Raw genomic sequence first — 15,105 nt, 5'->3', positions numbered from 1 at the left:
ATAATTCTAAAAGCTGATATAGGAAAAACGAATGGTACATATCAAATTCAAATGGACGATGTACATGGCCTTATTATGGGACTTACATTTACGCAGGATTGTTGAGTTTGGACTCCTCCGTTCGAGGAGTATTATTTCATGAAGCTACAGGCCTACAGCGTTCCAAATAATGACTAATTCGCAGAAAAGTAGCCTATATTATTATTTAGCCTAGTACTACTTCATAACTTTTCGTATGCGTACACGCATCTATTGCAACCCCTGAAATGAATATTTCATGGGAAAATCCTGATGACGCACAAAGGAGACCAGCCACCAGCCTTCGGGAATATATGCATAAGAAGCTTATATCTATCACGAAAGTCTATAGAAAATTCGTGCAAACTTTAAGACAAAGTGTATAACTAATAGCTATATACGGAGTCGATTCCGTTTGGGTTGGCGAACTGAACCCCAAAATTCCGGCGGAAGGCTCTCAGACTGATGATCTAAAGCAACTCTTGTCAGACTTGGACTCTTCATTCCGTTTGATGTCGACAAGTTTTAGACTTGAACTTGATGAAACAGTTCCAGGAAAATCATGTAAAGGTTGCCGAATAATCATTGGCTTACCGAGTGCTCCTGAGCGACAAGTAGGCGTCTTCCGGATGATGGAGGAGAGACTCAAAGAGATGTGAACTTAAAGTACTATAAGGGTTTATGGTCTCTCAAGGATCGACGTCGATAAATCAGCATTTTTAAAATAAAACAAAAGTCAAACTTTGGATCCGATCGATCCTCGTTAGCGCGTTTGATGACCCACTCCAGTTTGAATCCGCATCCAATGGCGGGGGTCCCACGGCGTTATTCGCCAATGCCAAATTCAACTATACTAATAATGTCTCGACTGATGAGTAGCACTCACGCAGCATTTCCTTCCGGCGGATTGTCGCAATGACGTTCCGGCCGGATGAGAACTGGCCTTTCTAGAGGACTATATACAAGAATAAGTCTGGCAGCCGGAAGAGGTAATTGATTGTCATACGCCGTCATCTGATTCGATGGAGAATCATTGGGATGGACCATCAGAATCAAAATGGATCCCGGCCGCCGTTTTCCATCCATTAGACGACAGGATGACGACAAGCACTGGCAAATGATATTGGGCCGGATTTGATGGATGGAAAATGATGATGATGACCTTACATATCGCGATGCAAACGGAGTGTGACAGATGTTCCAGACACTCGTCGTTACAAAAATAAAAATAATCAAAAGATTCAAATAACGCGCCAGCGGTGCTGTGGTGGTGGCATATTGATTTCGTGCAGCTCAACGGGAACTTTGGTATATCTACTATACGCTTAGTTGGATGATGAACGGCTATACACGTCCATTTGACATCCGCACTTCCCAGGACGGATGTGTTTTCGCCTTATTGCCGGTCTTTTGTGAGGCTCTGATGAGCCCAGCACTTCCGTCCTTCCGGGAATTATAGCAGCAGCAACTAATGAATAACTATTGATCCATAAAGCGACCAGACGATGTCCGTCGCCAACGGGTGTTCCCCGCCTCAGCCGCTATATATCAATCCAGTCAAAGTATAATAAAAGTCGCAATAGAAAAATAATAATGGCCCTTTTTGAAGGAGAAGCTTGTTGAGTGGCGACAGTATTAAATTGGAGACTTGATGATTTCTTCGAGCTGTCGAATAATAAAATCACAGAATGCACAACTTTCCTGTTTTGACTTTATAAACAACTGAACTAGAGAATTAGAGTGCAACCGCTCAACCGGAAATAATTCGAAGATATAATGGTATCAGCGTGATAGCGACACGGGCAGCTCTTAGTAACCGGACGATGTAAGAGTCACACCCACACAATACTAGATTGGTTTGCAGTGGCACGCTATAAGTATAATCGAACCCGTTCATACTGGATTCTATCCACCAGCGTTTATTTTGGAATCCCAACTTTTCTTTCAAGTCAGACATCAAATTAGCTATTGGACCGTCAATGGACGGATTTGTAACGGGTCGCTGGACACAAGCTTTTTTAACGTAGTGACGGACCCACTTGAGGGAATAGCCGCCAAGCCTTGCGCCACCCTTCCGCAATAAGCCGAGGTCTTTTAATATTCACAACATTTTTAACTTTGAATTTATATAGAGCAGTTGATTTGAATTTGGTTTGGTCGATCGATCGCTTTCGAGAAATTCAAATGAATTTATAACATGTCAACAAAGTTCTTGTTGAATTTCTCCTCTTTCAAGGAAACCTATTCGAACTGCTCTGCGTGCTGTAATCAAGTTCTTAATATATTCGAAAAAGCTTGTCGTTAATTCAAGTGAATCATTTTGGGATAGTATTGGGTTGCGAATTAATTTTCTTGGAAAAATGTCACATGACTCATTAAAAACTAAATGAATCACCTTTCTATACGTGACTCACCGTGTGCGGGGCCAAAAACATGTTTATTACTACGTACCTATTGACAAATGGAATGCCAGATATTGGTGGAACACAATAATCAACCCGGCAACGATCTCCAGCTGCGTCGTCTTTCTAGTCTACATGCTGGGTAAACATGTTCTTGATGACAGGTGCGCAGTATTATTATTACAATCTATTATTTCCCATTTACATTTTCCGAATTCAATCAAGAGGAATGCTCACAATCCAATCAAGCAATCAAATTTCTCGGGCATTTTTGTTCGATAGTTATCAAACAAACGATTTCACCATCAAGTTGCGGCTGTTGCGCACGCGCCATGGAATGACAGAATTCAATCAAAAATTTATTGCCAGCGTTAATCATAATTCTTCCGCCTTTTTTTTACATCGTGCTGTATCGCCAACAGCGACTGTTTGTTTGACATAATTTACCGTAACAATTTAGCTCTCTTTTGTAAATTTCTTCCGCGTTTGGCAACGCCTTTCAACCAATGCCAACGAGTTACACAATTGCTGCAGTGGCGCTAATGCCGGAAAACCCGTCAGCAGAGGGTGGGAGGAGAATGTGTGTTGTGTAGCCAGGGAAAAGGGAACACAGGGAATACAGTACGTCAATGAAGCAACATGGCTACGGCTAACGACAGGAGCAGGCAAACGGCTGCTCAAATGAAGGACGAAAAAAAAGATGGCAATGAAAAGGAGAATATTTGGTAAGTTGGAGTTCAACGCTTTAGGAAATGGTGAGCTAAACTTGGCCGTCGTTGTCGAGAAAACCAGGTCTACTGTCATCATTTTATTTACTTGTAACAGTCATGGGTGTGACAATCCCTAAAAATTTTTTTGTTTGACTTTGCTACTTTTGTATTCTGTACAATCACAATAAGTTCTTTGGCTAGAAGTTGACTTTAAAAAAGTATTGTGGTCTTTCTAGTTGAATTAGTTTTTGTTTCTTTTTCCATCGTGTTATTTCATTTACTAGTGAAACCTTACGTTGACAGCTGTCTGAAGGATGATGAAATCACCATCTCATTTATCTTGATTTTGTTTGATATATTTTAGGGCATCTGTTTTGAGTGAAGTGCAACTGAAAGGAACCAACAAACTATCTCCAAATCAGCAAGTTGTTGTCATTGGTGAGTCATCATATCAATTATTGCTTCCTGTCTGCAATTTTTCTTTAACATTTTGAAAATGTCTCGTGACAGGTGACCGAGAATCAGGGAAAACCACACTTGTTGCAAAGTTACAAGGCAATGTTGATCCCAAAAAAGGTTCTGGCTTAGAATATGCTTACATTGATGTTAGGGATGAATACAGAGATGGTAAGTCAAGTTTTATCAAATGTCAAGAGTTTTTCGTCTCACTAACAACTCCCTTCGATTTCTATGATTATTTATCTCAAAAATTATTCTGCTTTACAGATCACACCCACTTGGCTGTCTGGCTGCTAGACGGCGATGCGAATCACGCTCACTTGTTACGCTATGCATTGACGGAGGAAACCTATTCATCAACCCTTCTGATGCTGACCGTTTCGATGACAACCCCATGGGCTATGCTAGATCAGCTACAAGAGTGGGCTTCTCTATTACAAGATCATATAGACAAACTTCCCTTTTCAGCTGAAGCCATTAGGGAATATCAGCACAAATGTAACAATAGCCATTTTCCAATTTCTCCTTTGTGCTTGTCGAATTGAGCGTTTTATTTTTCATCGGTAGATGTCCGGAGATGGCAAGAATACGTGGAACCGGGCGATGAACTAGAAACGGCTCAACTGAGGCGGACATCTCGTCATGTGGATGGAGAAGAGGAGGGCATGGATCACCTGCTTCCTCTTCCGGAAGGAGTCCTCACGCGCAATCTCGGCTTGGATATTGTCGTAGTCGTCACTAAGGTAAAGCCATGATTCCCAGTTCAACTTAACGTTTTGTTTTACGACGCTGTCGTAATAACGGCCACCATTCTTTTTTAAAATAAAGACTGACTACATGGCGACGCTGGAAAAAGATCTGGACTATAAGGAAGAACATTTTGACTTTATCCAACAACACCTGCGCAAATTTTGCCTGCAATACGGAGCCGCCTTGTTTTATACGTCGGTGAAGGAAGACAAGAATTGCGACTTGCTCTACAAATATCTTGTGCACAGAATATACGGCCTGGTGTTTCCCACTCCAGCCCTGGTGGTTGAAAAGGATGCGGTTTTCATGTATGTTTTATTCATACCTTACGTTCTGCTTATGTTTTTATTTGGTTCGATAACCGCAATTTCTTATGTTAGTCCTGCTGGATGGGATAACGACAAGAAGATAGGTATTCTTTACGAGAACCTGCAGTCCATGAAACCGGACGATGATTATTCGGACGTCATCAATCGACCGACGGCGCGTAAACCGGCCCCGCGAGAGGCCGAGCTCCACGCCGAAGATGAACAGAACTTTTTATCTCGTTTACTGCAACAATTGCAGCAGCAACAGCCAGCTCCTGTTGGCATCACCGGGGCAGTAAACGGTTCTACTGCGTCACCCACACCCGCTGGCACAGGTGTCAATTCACCTTCTGCCGGGACGCCCATCCGAGGCGGAATTCAAGTCCAGAAACCTGTCGATCGTCGTAGTTCCTCTTCGGCCGTTCCTAATCAAGTACGTTGTCAACTAACTGATCGTTATTCTTTGATCGAATGCGGTTTAATCGATAGATGGACCCCACAAAGACTGGAATCAGCGGCACTTCCGAAGGCGTTTTGGCCAACTTCTTCAATTCGTTGTTGAAGAAGTCATCTTCGACAGCCTCGCCAACAGGAATGCTTCAACCTGGAGGTAATTTCTGTAATGCATCTATTTTCGAATGAGACATTTTGATTGACTGAAACGAATTGAATTGTAGATCGAGTCAGCGTACCCAACTCTGGCGCTCCAGCGTCTGGAAGTGAAGGCTCTCCGGTTCCTGGTTCTCCCGACAAGCTGAACTTGGTCAGTCGACCGGGAGAAGTGGCCGCTGAGCTAGACCGATTGGCTCAATCCGCTTCTTCCCGGCTCAATCCAATACCATCAGTGCCCGTCTCGACCAATGTGGATAACTCTTCATCCGACTGCTGATCTTGTTTAGCTGCACCCTATTTTTTCGTTTCCCCTCTTCTCTTTCACACCCGAAACTCAGATCGGCGTAATTGTTTATCCCCCTTCCTAGATATTTTTTTTTCTAATTTAATTCAAGTCGCGCTATTTTGGATTGGAAGCATTGGGTTCACAATCTTTTCCCTTCCATGTCTGCTCTTGTATTGTTCAATATTTTTTTTTAATTACGTGCCTAACCAACAAAGCCGGTCGTAATGCTAAAGGTAAAAAACCCAGACGCGAGCCAAGGGAGAGGTTAACTAATTAATTTAATAATTCTGCAGCTTATTCTATTCAACATTTCTGTAAATAACCAGAATGAGAAAACATCAACATGTCCTCAACAAATCCTTTGATTTCCGTCTTGGATTTTTGTGTTGTTGCCGGTGAGTCCATGTAGTGCCACTCTCCGTGTAATTTGCTTGCAAACTGGCGGATGATCAAGTATTACGGCCCACTGAATATACATAGATAAACCAGTCTACTAAACCAAATTCCCCATTTTTTTTCTGTAGATGGAAATCGAAGATGATTGGACGACAATTAATTTGTTTGTTTCATTTTTTGTTTTCATTTTTTTTTCCTGCTTGTTATTCAAATTGTATTGATTTAATAACTTTTTTGGGAAATTCAAATCTCAAAAAGGGTTAGGCAAAAAAAACTATCTTTGTTTACTTATTGATGGGCGGCCACATTGGCAGCTACATCTCTATTTTCACGCTTTCAGCTGCGGCAAATCTTTCAGACGTTGGTAAAAAAAAAGTTAGTGGAAATCAATGAATAAATTCTGTTTTGAATGGAAGTTTATTCTGAACGCTGTTTTTTATTTTATTTTATTTGAAACGATAGGGATTTGCAAAACTTGGCAACGTTGCATCGTTCACCGGATGTTCCCCTTCCTCCTTTCGTAAACGTTTCTGGCTTGGCTTTTCAGATTAAGCCATCAGTTGGTTAAGAGCATTTTTCTCTTGGCTCGCGGGAAGTGTTAAGTCTTTTCTCATTCGAAGTGTTATCAAAAGAAGTTTTCCCCATTTCACAGTTGGTAAGTTATTAGTAATTGTTTAGCTGTTGAGTCTGTGCTAATTTTAAGTTTATAACATTACAGTGTTTCATGCGAATACAGCAACTGTTGAACATGGCCGGAGCTAACATGTTGGTCCACGTGACGCACATTGACGATTCCGTTCGTGGACGGCAAGGCCCGTGTGTCTACTTTTGGGGTATGACCCACGATCGTAGCTTGTATTTGCTGATGGAAAAATATTTGGAGAGCATCAGGCACTATTTGGAAACAAAACTACCACCGCTCAACCTTAATGTACTGGATCAAGTCTTCTGTGTACTCATTAACCACCAGTGGCATCGAGCAAGAGTGCTGGAATTTAAATTGAGCCATGTAGGGACAATTGATGTTTTTTGCATTGACTCTGGAGATACTCACACAGTACCCTTAGCTTTTGTTCGTACTCTTGACATCCCTGCAAAGGAGGCAGAGCACATAAGGGATTGGCCCCCTCTAGCCACTAAGTTTATTCTTGCTGATGTAGTTGCCCCTCGAGGACCTGGATCTCGTTCCCACTGGAGTGAACCAGCTGTGATGTTCTTGAAGATGCATGTGGAGAATCGCACTTGGAAGGCTTCACCCATGGGCATGTACGGTGAACATCAGGGTGTAAGGATGTTTGATTCAAATAATCAACTTCTGGCCACAACCATGATTCAGCAAGGACTTGGAGTGGCTGCACAGACCTATCACGAAGCTTTAAGCGTGTGTGAGATGATGAACAAACAGCCTGCCTACATCCAGCCTGCTTTTAACACCTTCTCAGGTAGATTAAACGTACCGACCCTAAACAACACCCTGCCACCTGCATTCGCAATTCCAGCAACATACCGTGACCATCATCCGGCGTACCCATTGGCAGCAGCTCGCTCTCCAAATCAGTCACCTGTTCCTCCTCGAGCGTACGTGACTAACGACATTCCTTCCAAGGGGCGACACGACGTTATCGTCACACACATTCCCGATGGGCCTCATAAGTTCTACGTGCAACTCAAAAGTGAAGCCAGCGATTTTCTGAGATTACGCAAGAAACTCGATTCGACAGCACCTCCCGCCTTGCGCGGAGTACCGAAACTTGGAACAACTTGCGTAGCATTGTCTCCAACGGACAAACTTTGTCACCGTGGATTGATCACGGCAGTGGGTGATTACGGCGATCAGTGTACTGTCTACTTCGCTGACATCGGGACCCAGGAGCCAGTAAACCTTGATTCAATTTGTGAGATCTCCGACGAACTGTTGGTTCCGCGCTTGTTTGCCTATCGAGTTTCTTTGTATGGCGTTGAAGAAGTCGCCAAACTCGTTGGCTTGAACGAAATTTTCACGTCTTTAGTCAACTCAGCCCCGTATCTCAAAGTTGAAGTCGTGGAAGATGACGAGGGCAAACAAAAAGTAAATCTCTACGACAACCTTGGACGGAGTATCCGGGAAATGCTCTGCACGATTCTGGCTAACTTCGGAACATCGAGGGTTTGCTCGCCTGTTGCCCCAATCCCTTCGCCACCCAAATTGAATAAAGCAGCTACAGCATGTATAACCGAGGTAATTTTGATTAGTGTGATTGTATGTTTTCAAACCTAACGGTTTTCTGTTTTAATTTTACCAAATCTACAGATTCCCTTCGCTACTTTAGCTCCTGAAGAAATGTTGTTTGTCATTTTACCGGAAGAGCCCGGATGTTTTTTTGGACAACTCGAGAAGATGCCAGTAAAGGATCTAAATGATATGTTCGCTGAGCTAACGATGGCTTACTCAACCGATCCCAACCCTCCCTTGCTGTATGCAGACGTCCAAAGCCACTTGGGGCATTATGCCGTGATCCATTGGGATGAAGACAACAAATTCTACCGGATTCGTGTAATTAAGGAGTTGGTCAACGATGCTGAAGTTCAATTCATCGACTACGGAAACAGTCTGCTGATACCGCGCTGCAAAATTTTGGCTCCTGTAGAAGGGTTGACTTGCTTCCGAAATCCTCCTTATGGCATTCATTGCAAGATTGATGGTGGTGTGATGCAGTCTATTCCCAACTGGCGGGAACTCGTGAATGAAAAGCAGATTAAAGTAAAAATTGGTAGTTTAGTAGACGGAGTCTATTCAGTGACTTTGACTGACGATCCTTGCAATAACGATATTGTAAAAGCGATTTCTTCAGTGAACACTCCAAAAAACTACGTTGTTAGCGGTAAGTTGACAATTTTTTTGTCTATGGATGAAGAAGTACTTAATGTTCTTTTATTTTCAGTTCCAGAACAGAGCACTCGTAGTGATAATGCACCAGTCCAAGTTGAAAATGTATCGGAACCAACAGCCAGACCGAACAACGATCGTTTCAGGAGGAACAGCGATAACGGCAATTCTGGTAGAAGTCACTACGTTCACCCCAACGCAAACGCAAAAGATACAAACTGGAGAACAGCTGGGACGGAAGATACGACGCAAACTGGGCAAGTGAGAACATCCAGCAAGGATTGCAATTGGAGATCGTCGTCTAATCAAGTTCAAGAGGTGATTCGCGCTCCTCGAGGACCTCCTCCCTCGACTGGAAATGGAGAGACTAAAGGTCCCATGGGGTTTCAGAGACTTGGACAGGTGGGCAAATCACAACCTCCTCTGTTGAAGCCTATAATTGAAACTTCGCCTCCTGCCGTGATACCCGAGAAGCCGAAGATGTCACCAATTTCAGCTGTTCAAAAGCAGTATACTTATTTGCATCAAGCTCTGCCAGTTGCGAACAGTCAGGTGCAGATAACTTGTGTTGTTGACCCAACCAGTTTCTATGTTCAGCTATCAGCTAACTCTACTATTCTTAATGAATTGGTTGAGAAATTGAATCTAGTTTACTCTGGTATGTTTATTTCTGTTGTTAACTCTATTTCGTCCATCTAAAAAAATTTTTTTTTATCTAGATGAACTTAAACCATTCATTCAAAACGCAAAGCCCGGCTCTGCTTGTGTGGTGCAGTATGAAGAAGACAGCCAATGGTATCGTGGACAAGTTCTTCAGTTGAGCGACCCCCCTGCTACGATCCAACTAGTTACTGTGCTATTTGTTGATTATGGGAACACCCAACGTAGCCCACTCAAACAACTGAAAGCTATCGATGAAGAATTCGTTCAGTTACCTCCACAAGCATTCCACTGCAGGCTCAGTGGAGTAGGCAATTCTAAAACTTGGACGGTCGAGGACAATTACAAATTGGAAGCATGTACCACGGAAAAACCTGTCGCCGCAATGTTCGCTGAGAGAGATTCTAATGGCAAGTTTCCTGTACGCCTAGTGGATGGAAGTAAGGTCATCAATGAAGCTTTTGGTGCCCCGAGCTCTACGTCTGTTCCTCCGCCTAGCGCTGGATATCAATATCTACCCGTTACCCAGATACCGATAGATGTCACCATCGCATGGTATTACAACCCTGGTCGAATTTTTACCAGCCCAGTGGATTTGTCGGCCTATCAGGTAATCCGTATTCTTTTACTCTGAATTTTCTATCTTTTATGTGCTTAACATATTTTTTCTTTTAAGAACGAACTAGATGAGCTCGAAGAGTTTTATTCTTCGCTGGCTGCCGATGAATTACTGGAGGACCAGCCGGTTGTGGGATTACCATGTGTAGCTCGTTTCACCGAAGACGAGCGTTATTATCGCTCGAAAATCCTATCCGTTGGAGATCAGGTCGCAAAGGTTCTTTTCGTAGACTACGGAAATGAACAAGAAACACCAATTTCACAGTTGAAGCGGATGGTCCCGCGCTTCATGCAGTGTCCTCAGTTGGTAAATTCAATTTCTTTCTTCCCTACTTGATGCACCGCATCTTAAACGTAATTTTCTTTAAGACTTGGCACTCGAGATTGAAGGGAGTCAAGAAGATGACTTCCGGACCTGTCAATCCGGAACCCCAGAAACACATTGCTGCCTGCTTTTCAACTGGACAATCGCTTACAGCATTGTTTCATTCTACTAGTCCAGGTAAAAGTTTAGATTTTTTATTTATTAAGAGTGAATGCAAGTATTCAGTTCATTTTTCTTAAAATTTAGATGGAAATAATGGGGTGTTTGAAGCGGGATTCAATGTTCCTGGTATTGGTGATGTTGCAAACTATTTGATTGAACAGAAAGTCCTGGACCGCGTCGTGTTAGATACTCAAATTAACTTGGCGCCACAAGATTTGAATTTTGTCCCAGGCCAGACGATTTCCACCAGCGCTTTAGTTCCTTATTACGAATCACCTACTGAATTCTGGATTCAGATTCAACCAAAGTTAGTAGACGTGATTATGGAACGCATAGGGAAATTGGCCCTCGACCCTCAATTTATCAACAAGAAGGACTTCAGAGCATCGATTGGCAAGCCTTGTTTGGCTTTCTTTGAAGATGATGGTTGCTGGTATCGTGCTCTAGTTGAAGCTGTCGACGGAGAAACTGCTAAAGTTTACTATATCGATTACGGTAACTGCTCCGTGGTTAAAACCAATGATTTACGAGAATTGCCCGAGGAGTTTGCTCAACAACCAGCCTTTGCATTTAAATGCTGCGTTCATGAAGTGATTGTCTTCTCTGAATGTGTTGCCAAGGCTTTCGAAGATTGCGTTATGGATCTGGACTCTATGATTGTAAAGTGCTTCAACGTAGTAGATGGAGTCCTTCACGTCCGACTCTATTCTTCTGAGGCTACCGATCTTTATGAACAGGTTATTCCGAAAGTATCAGTTGAAGAAAGTGTCTTAGATGCTATGCATATTCTTCCTTCGATCCCAGATCCCCCCATTCAAGACTTTCCTGAGCAAGTGGATACCGTTTTACAAGAAGAAGTCAAAAGCCCTTATGTGAAAGTCTACATCAGTAACTCATTATCACCAAACCAATTTTGGTTTCAAATGAGAGAGAACGATGACAAACTCTGCGAAATGGCCAATCAAATGTCGGAGATGTACAACGCTGATGTCGAGTCGTTCCGAATCGCGGAGAATCCAGTTGTTGGTCAGCTTTATGGAATGAAGCACCCCTCTTATGATGGCTGGTATCGTTCACAGATCAAAGAAGTCGATGGAGACACGGCCATTGCTCAATTCATTGATTACGGTGATACGCACTCGATTCAAACTGGAAATATCTTCAACTTACCACAACGGTTTGCAGAAATCCCAGCATTGGCTATTCCGGGTACCCTGAAGACAGAAAGTTCGCAAGCAATTGCGGAAAAATTCAATACCCTGTGTTACGAGCCGAACAATATTCATTGGGTAGTATTTGGAACCGACGAAAACGGTGAGCAGTGCATCGAGTCCCTTTTCATCAATGACGACAACGTACTCGACCTGTTGGCGGTTGAAACCGCCCAATCGGCCCCTACACTGTGTGAAACGATCAACAAGGATGCGGGTCTATCCACAATTTCTGAAGTTTTATTGGAACAGTCTTCTCGTTACACGGAAGATGAGGGAAGCAATATAATTTCATCGACCGGAGATTCTTCCAGTGTTTTCCTCCCTTATGAAGAGTTGTCATCCATTTGTCCGTCAACGCTAGGAGCAGAAGTGACCGTTGAAGAGTCGACAGCAGAGATGACCATCGAAGAGTCGGGAACAGATGAGACCGTTGAAGAGTCGGGAGCAGAGGTTACCGTTGACATGTCGGTAGCAGAAGTGACCGTTGAAGAATATTCGTTGCTGCCTGTGATGGACTTAAACTACGCTCCAGGCCAAAAAATGTCAACGTACGCATTGGCTCTATACATCGAATCTGCCACCGAAGTTTGGCTACAGCTGGACCCTGCCGCAGTCGACAGGCTGATGGGAGAAATCGCGGAGACGGATGTGTCACAGTGTGAAGCTCTTGAGCCTCAGATCGGCAGCCACTGTCTGGCTCTGTTTCCTGACGATGGGCTATGGTATCGAGCTCTCGTTAACAGCATAGACGGAGCTCAAGCTAACGTGACGTACATTGATTACGGAAACTATTCCTCGGTTAATGTTGGAGATCTACGGGTTTTGCCAACTCGCTTTGCTCAGCAACCTGGGTTAGCTCTCAAGTGCGCTCTGGATGGAATCCAGCAAAATGTGATGTCTACTCCCACCCCCGACCAGTGTATTTCGACCATCTGCGAAGAAGTACTCTCCGTGGTTTTCGTTGGTAGGACGCCACAACATCTTTATGTCCGATTATTTGAACCCTCTGGATTGGATCTCAATGAGAAATTGGGGTTGCCGGAAAGTTTTAAAGTCGAGTCCGTCGCAAATAATCTTCTGGAATTCAACTCTCTTGATGACGTAGAAATGTCTTCCCCGATGTCCAGAACTTCTGAGCCTGCACTTTTCGATACGTTTGATGACGATGTCACTTTACCATTGGAGGTGGAGGTGGTTCGCCAAGTAATCGAAGAACCCCTGGTTGCGATCCCGACTGTTATTGAACCATCAGAAAACGAGGAAGTAGAGCTCGCCGATCGGATGGAACAAGTAGCCGTTCAAGAAAATGAGTTTTACCAATCTTTCGGCGAATCGGTTAGTTCTTTCGTCAACGAAGCAGCACTGCCAGCAATTATGGAACTCAAAGAAGCAGAAGTCATGGAGCAGTTGGCAATCCTCGATGAAGAAGTAAAAGTTGCCGGTGATGTTACTGAAAATCTAGCGCAGGAAATTGTGGATTTCGTGTCGGATGCTGGGAATGCAACCAATGATTTCAACGTTTCAGCATCCAACGAGGGTTTAAACGTTTCCGCCCACATCGAAGATCTTAACCTTCCTGAACAGAAGTCGTCGGGCGAGGACGTCAGCTTCAACTTAATCAGACATTTGACGGACGCCCCTTCATCTACATCACCTTTGGAGTCTTCTTTAATCGACGCGACACAGTTGATAGATGAAGATCTTGATGTCACTCTCCTCTCGGAAGCCGCTGCAGTAACGGAGACCACAGAAATGATGGAGTTAGGAGAAGTTGAACAAATCCATGATGAACCCGTTCAAGAGGTTACAAGCGAAATTGCAGATGCCTTGCATGATGAAAGAGTTGTGATGGAGATGAAAACCGAGATGATTTCCAACGAGGTAACCAACAAAGTTGCAGATGTCTTGTATGACGAACGGGTTGTGATGCAGATGAAAACCGAGATGATTCCACCCGAGGATGAAATGCGGAAAGGGTGCGTGTACGTCTCCTACATTGTATCTCCTGGCGACTTCTGGATTCAGCTTGCCGAGGATGAGCATGCTATTGGAGATATCGATCGCAAACTGGTAGAACTGGGTGTTGAGAATTCGCATCAATATTTTCTGACTGGTCCGCCTATTGTAGGCAAACTGTATGCTGCGAAACACCCCGAATATGGTAAGTTAAAAAAGTTGTGAGGCTCCTTAACTTATTCTTTCACTCATTAATTTTTTTTTTTTTAAGGCTATTGGTATAGGGCCAAGTTGTTGAAAATTGACGTAGATCGAGCCGAAGTAATATTCGTCGACTATGGAGATAAGCAGATCCTGCCTGTCGCTTGCATTCGTCAGCTTTCGCCGATCCATCAATACGTACCTCCAATGGCGGTCCGGTGCAAACTTTCGGCTGTGCATTTAGACTGCTGGCCTGATAAAGCTATTGAAGTCATGAAATCTATCTGTCAGCCGGAGTATCTCTGCAAAGCAGTTTTCAAAGCTGAAACTGGCCCAATTCACGAAGTGGAGTCGCTTTCTTACGGCGACATTGATGTCGTTAATGCAGTTCTCTCCATCCTGGAATGTGATCGTCCAGTTGATGGATCCCCTCAAAAGGACATTCCAACGGAGTTGCAACCCCTCTCGCCTCCCCAGAGTCAATCGTCCACCGTATTGCCTCAGTTGGGTGCTAAACTGATCTTCATTCGCGTGGATCCCGAATCGGAATCAACCAAAATCAGTCAAGATCTCAGCGAGGACACTAACAGTCTTCCAGTTGACTGAGGTACTTTGTGGTGTCGGAAATTTCATCCCTTTTTTTTTTGTTTGTTTTTTTCTTTAGCTTGTGTTTATTTCTTTCGCTTTTGTTTATTCATTTTCATCTTATTTCACAAACGCGAGTTCTAAGAATATTAACTAAGCCTCAACTGTTAGGAGCCAATTTTGGCCGAATTCTGTTTCATAGTCGAGGATCATACAATCTTTTTTTGTTTTTGAAACCTTTGAATGCATACTCATCGTCTTTGTTCTGTTAACCAAGAGTCGACTCGAATAAAGTTTTCAAAAAAGTTTCGTCTCCCTTCACGGCGTTTTGAAATGTTGTTTACATTTGGTTACTTGTCAACAATTTTTAGCCAAGTAGAATTTTTTTTTCTAGGGTTTCAATGTTGGGTTCGGATCAGAAGGCAATATTTTGCGGACTTATCAATCAATCAGTCGTTATGTAAAGTGTTAATTCTAGGTTCTAGGTGTGAAACTATAGGGCTTATTATTTTTTTCGGTTTAGGGATTCGAAGCTCACTGTAAACTAGAGCTGCCAGACATCCTAATTTACACTTGT

At 43.3% G+C, this 15,105-nt stretch overlaps 2 protein-coding genes across 3 annotated transcripts; both read left to right on the top strand.

The window, feature by feature from the left end:
• Positions 1 to 2,974: 2,974 nt before the first annotated feature.
• On the top strand, positions 2,975 to 6,039 carry LOC124336993 (cytoplasmic dynein 1 light intermediate chain 2-like). 2 transcript variants are annotated; one of them, XM_046790987.1, is made up of 9 exons: positions 2,975 to 3,145; positions 3,495 to 3,568; positions 3,641 to 3,757; positions 3,857 to 4,087; positions 4,157 to 4,332; positions 4,418 to 4,647; positions 4,720 to 5,080; positions 5,152 to 5,257; positions 5,325 to 6,039. In XM_046790987.1, exons 1-9 carry the CDS (start codon positions 3,060 to 3,062, stop codon positions 5,534 to 5,536), a joined length of 1,593 nt encoding a protein of 530 aa, XP_046646943.1. In that variant the 5' UTR covers positions 2,975 to 3,059; the 3' UTR covers positions 5,537 to 6,039. The 2 variants fall into 2 exon arrangements, with proteins under 2 accessions (XP_046646943.1, XP_046646942.1); XM_046790986.1 differs by having other exon boundaries at positions 5,137 to 5,257.
• Positions 6,040 to 6,463: 424 nt separating this feature from the next.
• Positions 6,464 to 14,850, top strand: LOC124336851 (tudor domain-containing 6-like). The gene is made up of 9 exons (XM_046790677.1): positions 6,464 to 6,596; positions 6,660 to 8,159; positions 8,232 to 8,802; positions 8,863 to 9,465; positions 9,527 to 10,077; positions 10,144 to 10,392; positions 10,455 to 10,587; positions 10,657 to 13,947; positions 14,014 to 14,850. Exons 2-9 carry the CDS (start codon positions 6,666 to 6,668, stop codon positions 14,547 to 14,549), a joined length of 7,428 nt encoding a protein of 2,475 aa, XP_046646633.1. The 5' UTR covers positions 6,464 to 6,596; positions 6,660 to 6,665; the 3' UTR covers positions 14,550 to 14,850.
• Positions 14,851 to 15,105: the final 255 nt, after the last annotated feature.

Source organism: Daphnia pulicaria, chromosome 4, assembly GCF_021234035.1.
Source record: "Daphnia pulicaria isolate SC F1-1A chromosome 4, SC_F0-13Bv2, whole genome shotgun sequence".
Taxonomy (NCBI): Eukaryota; Metazoa; Arthropoda; class Branchiopoda; order Diplostraca; family Daphniidae; genus Daphnia; species Daphnia pulicaria.
This window is presented reverse-complemented; position numbering and strand designations above follow the sequence as displayed.

Bases quoted from the DNA above. Each gene is read 5' to 3' on its own strand.
- LOC124336851 (XM_046790677.1), top strand. From the start codon at position 6,666: ATGCGAATACAGCAACTGTTGAACATGGCCGGAGCTAACATGTTGGTC. The intron at 10,078-10,143 runs GTAATCCGTATT...TTTTCTTTTAAG, and splicing joins TGGATTTGTCGGCCTATCAG to AACGAACTAGATGAGCTCGA. The intron at 10,393-10,454 runs GTAAATTCAATT...ATTTTCTTTAAG, and splicing joins TCATGCAGTGTCCTCAGTTG to ACTTGGCACTCGAGATTGAA.
- LOC124336993 (XM_046790986.1), top strand. From the start codon at position 3,060: ATGGCTACGGCTAACGACAGGAGCAGGCAAACGGCTGCTCAAATGAAG. The intron at 3,758-3,856 runs GTAAGTCAAGTT...TCTGCTTTACAG, and splicing joins TAGGGATGAATACAGAGATG to ATCACACCCACTTGGCTGTC. The intron at 5,081-5,136 runs GTACGTTGTCAA...TTTAATCGATAG, and splicing joins CTTCGGCCGTTCCTAATCAA to ATGGACCCCACAAAGACTGG.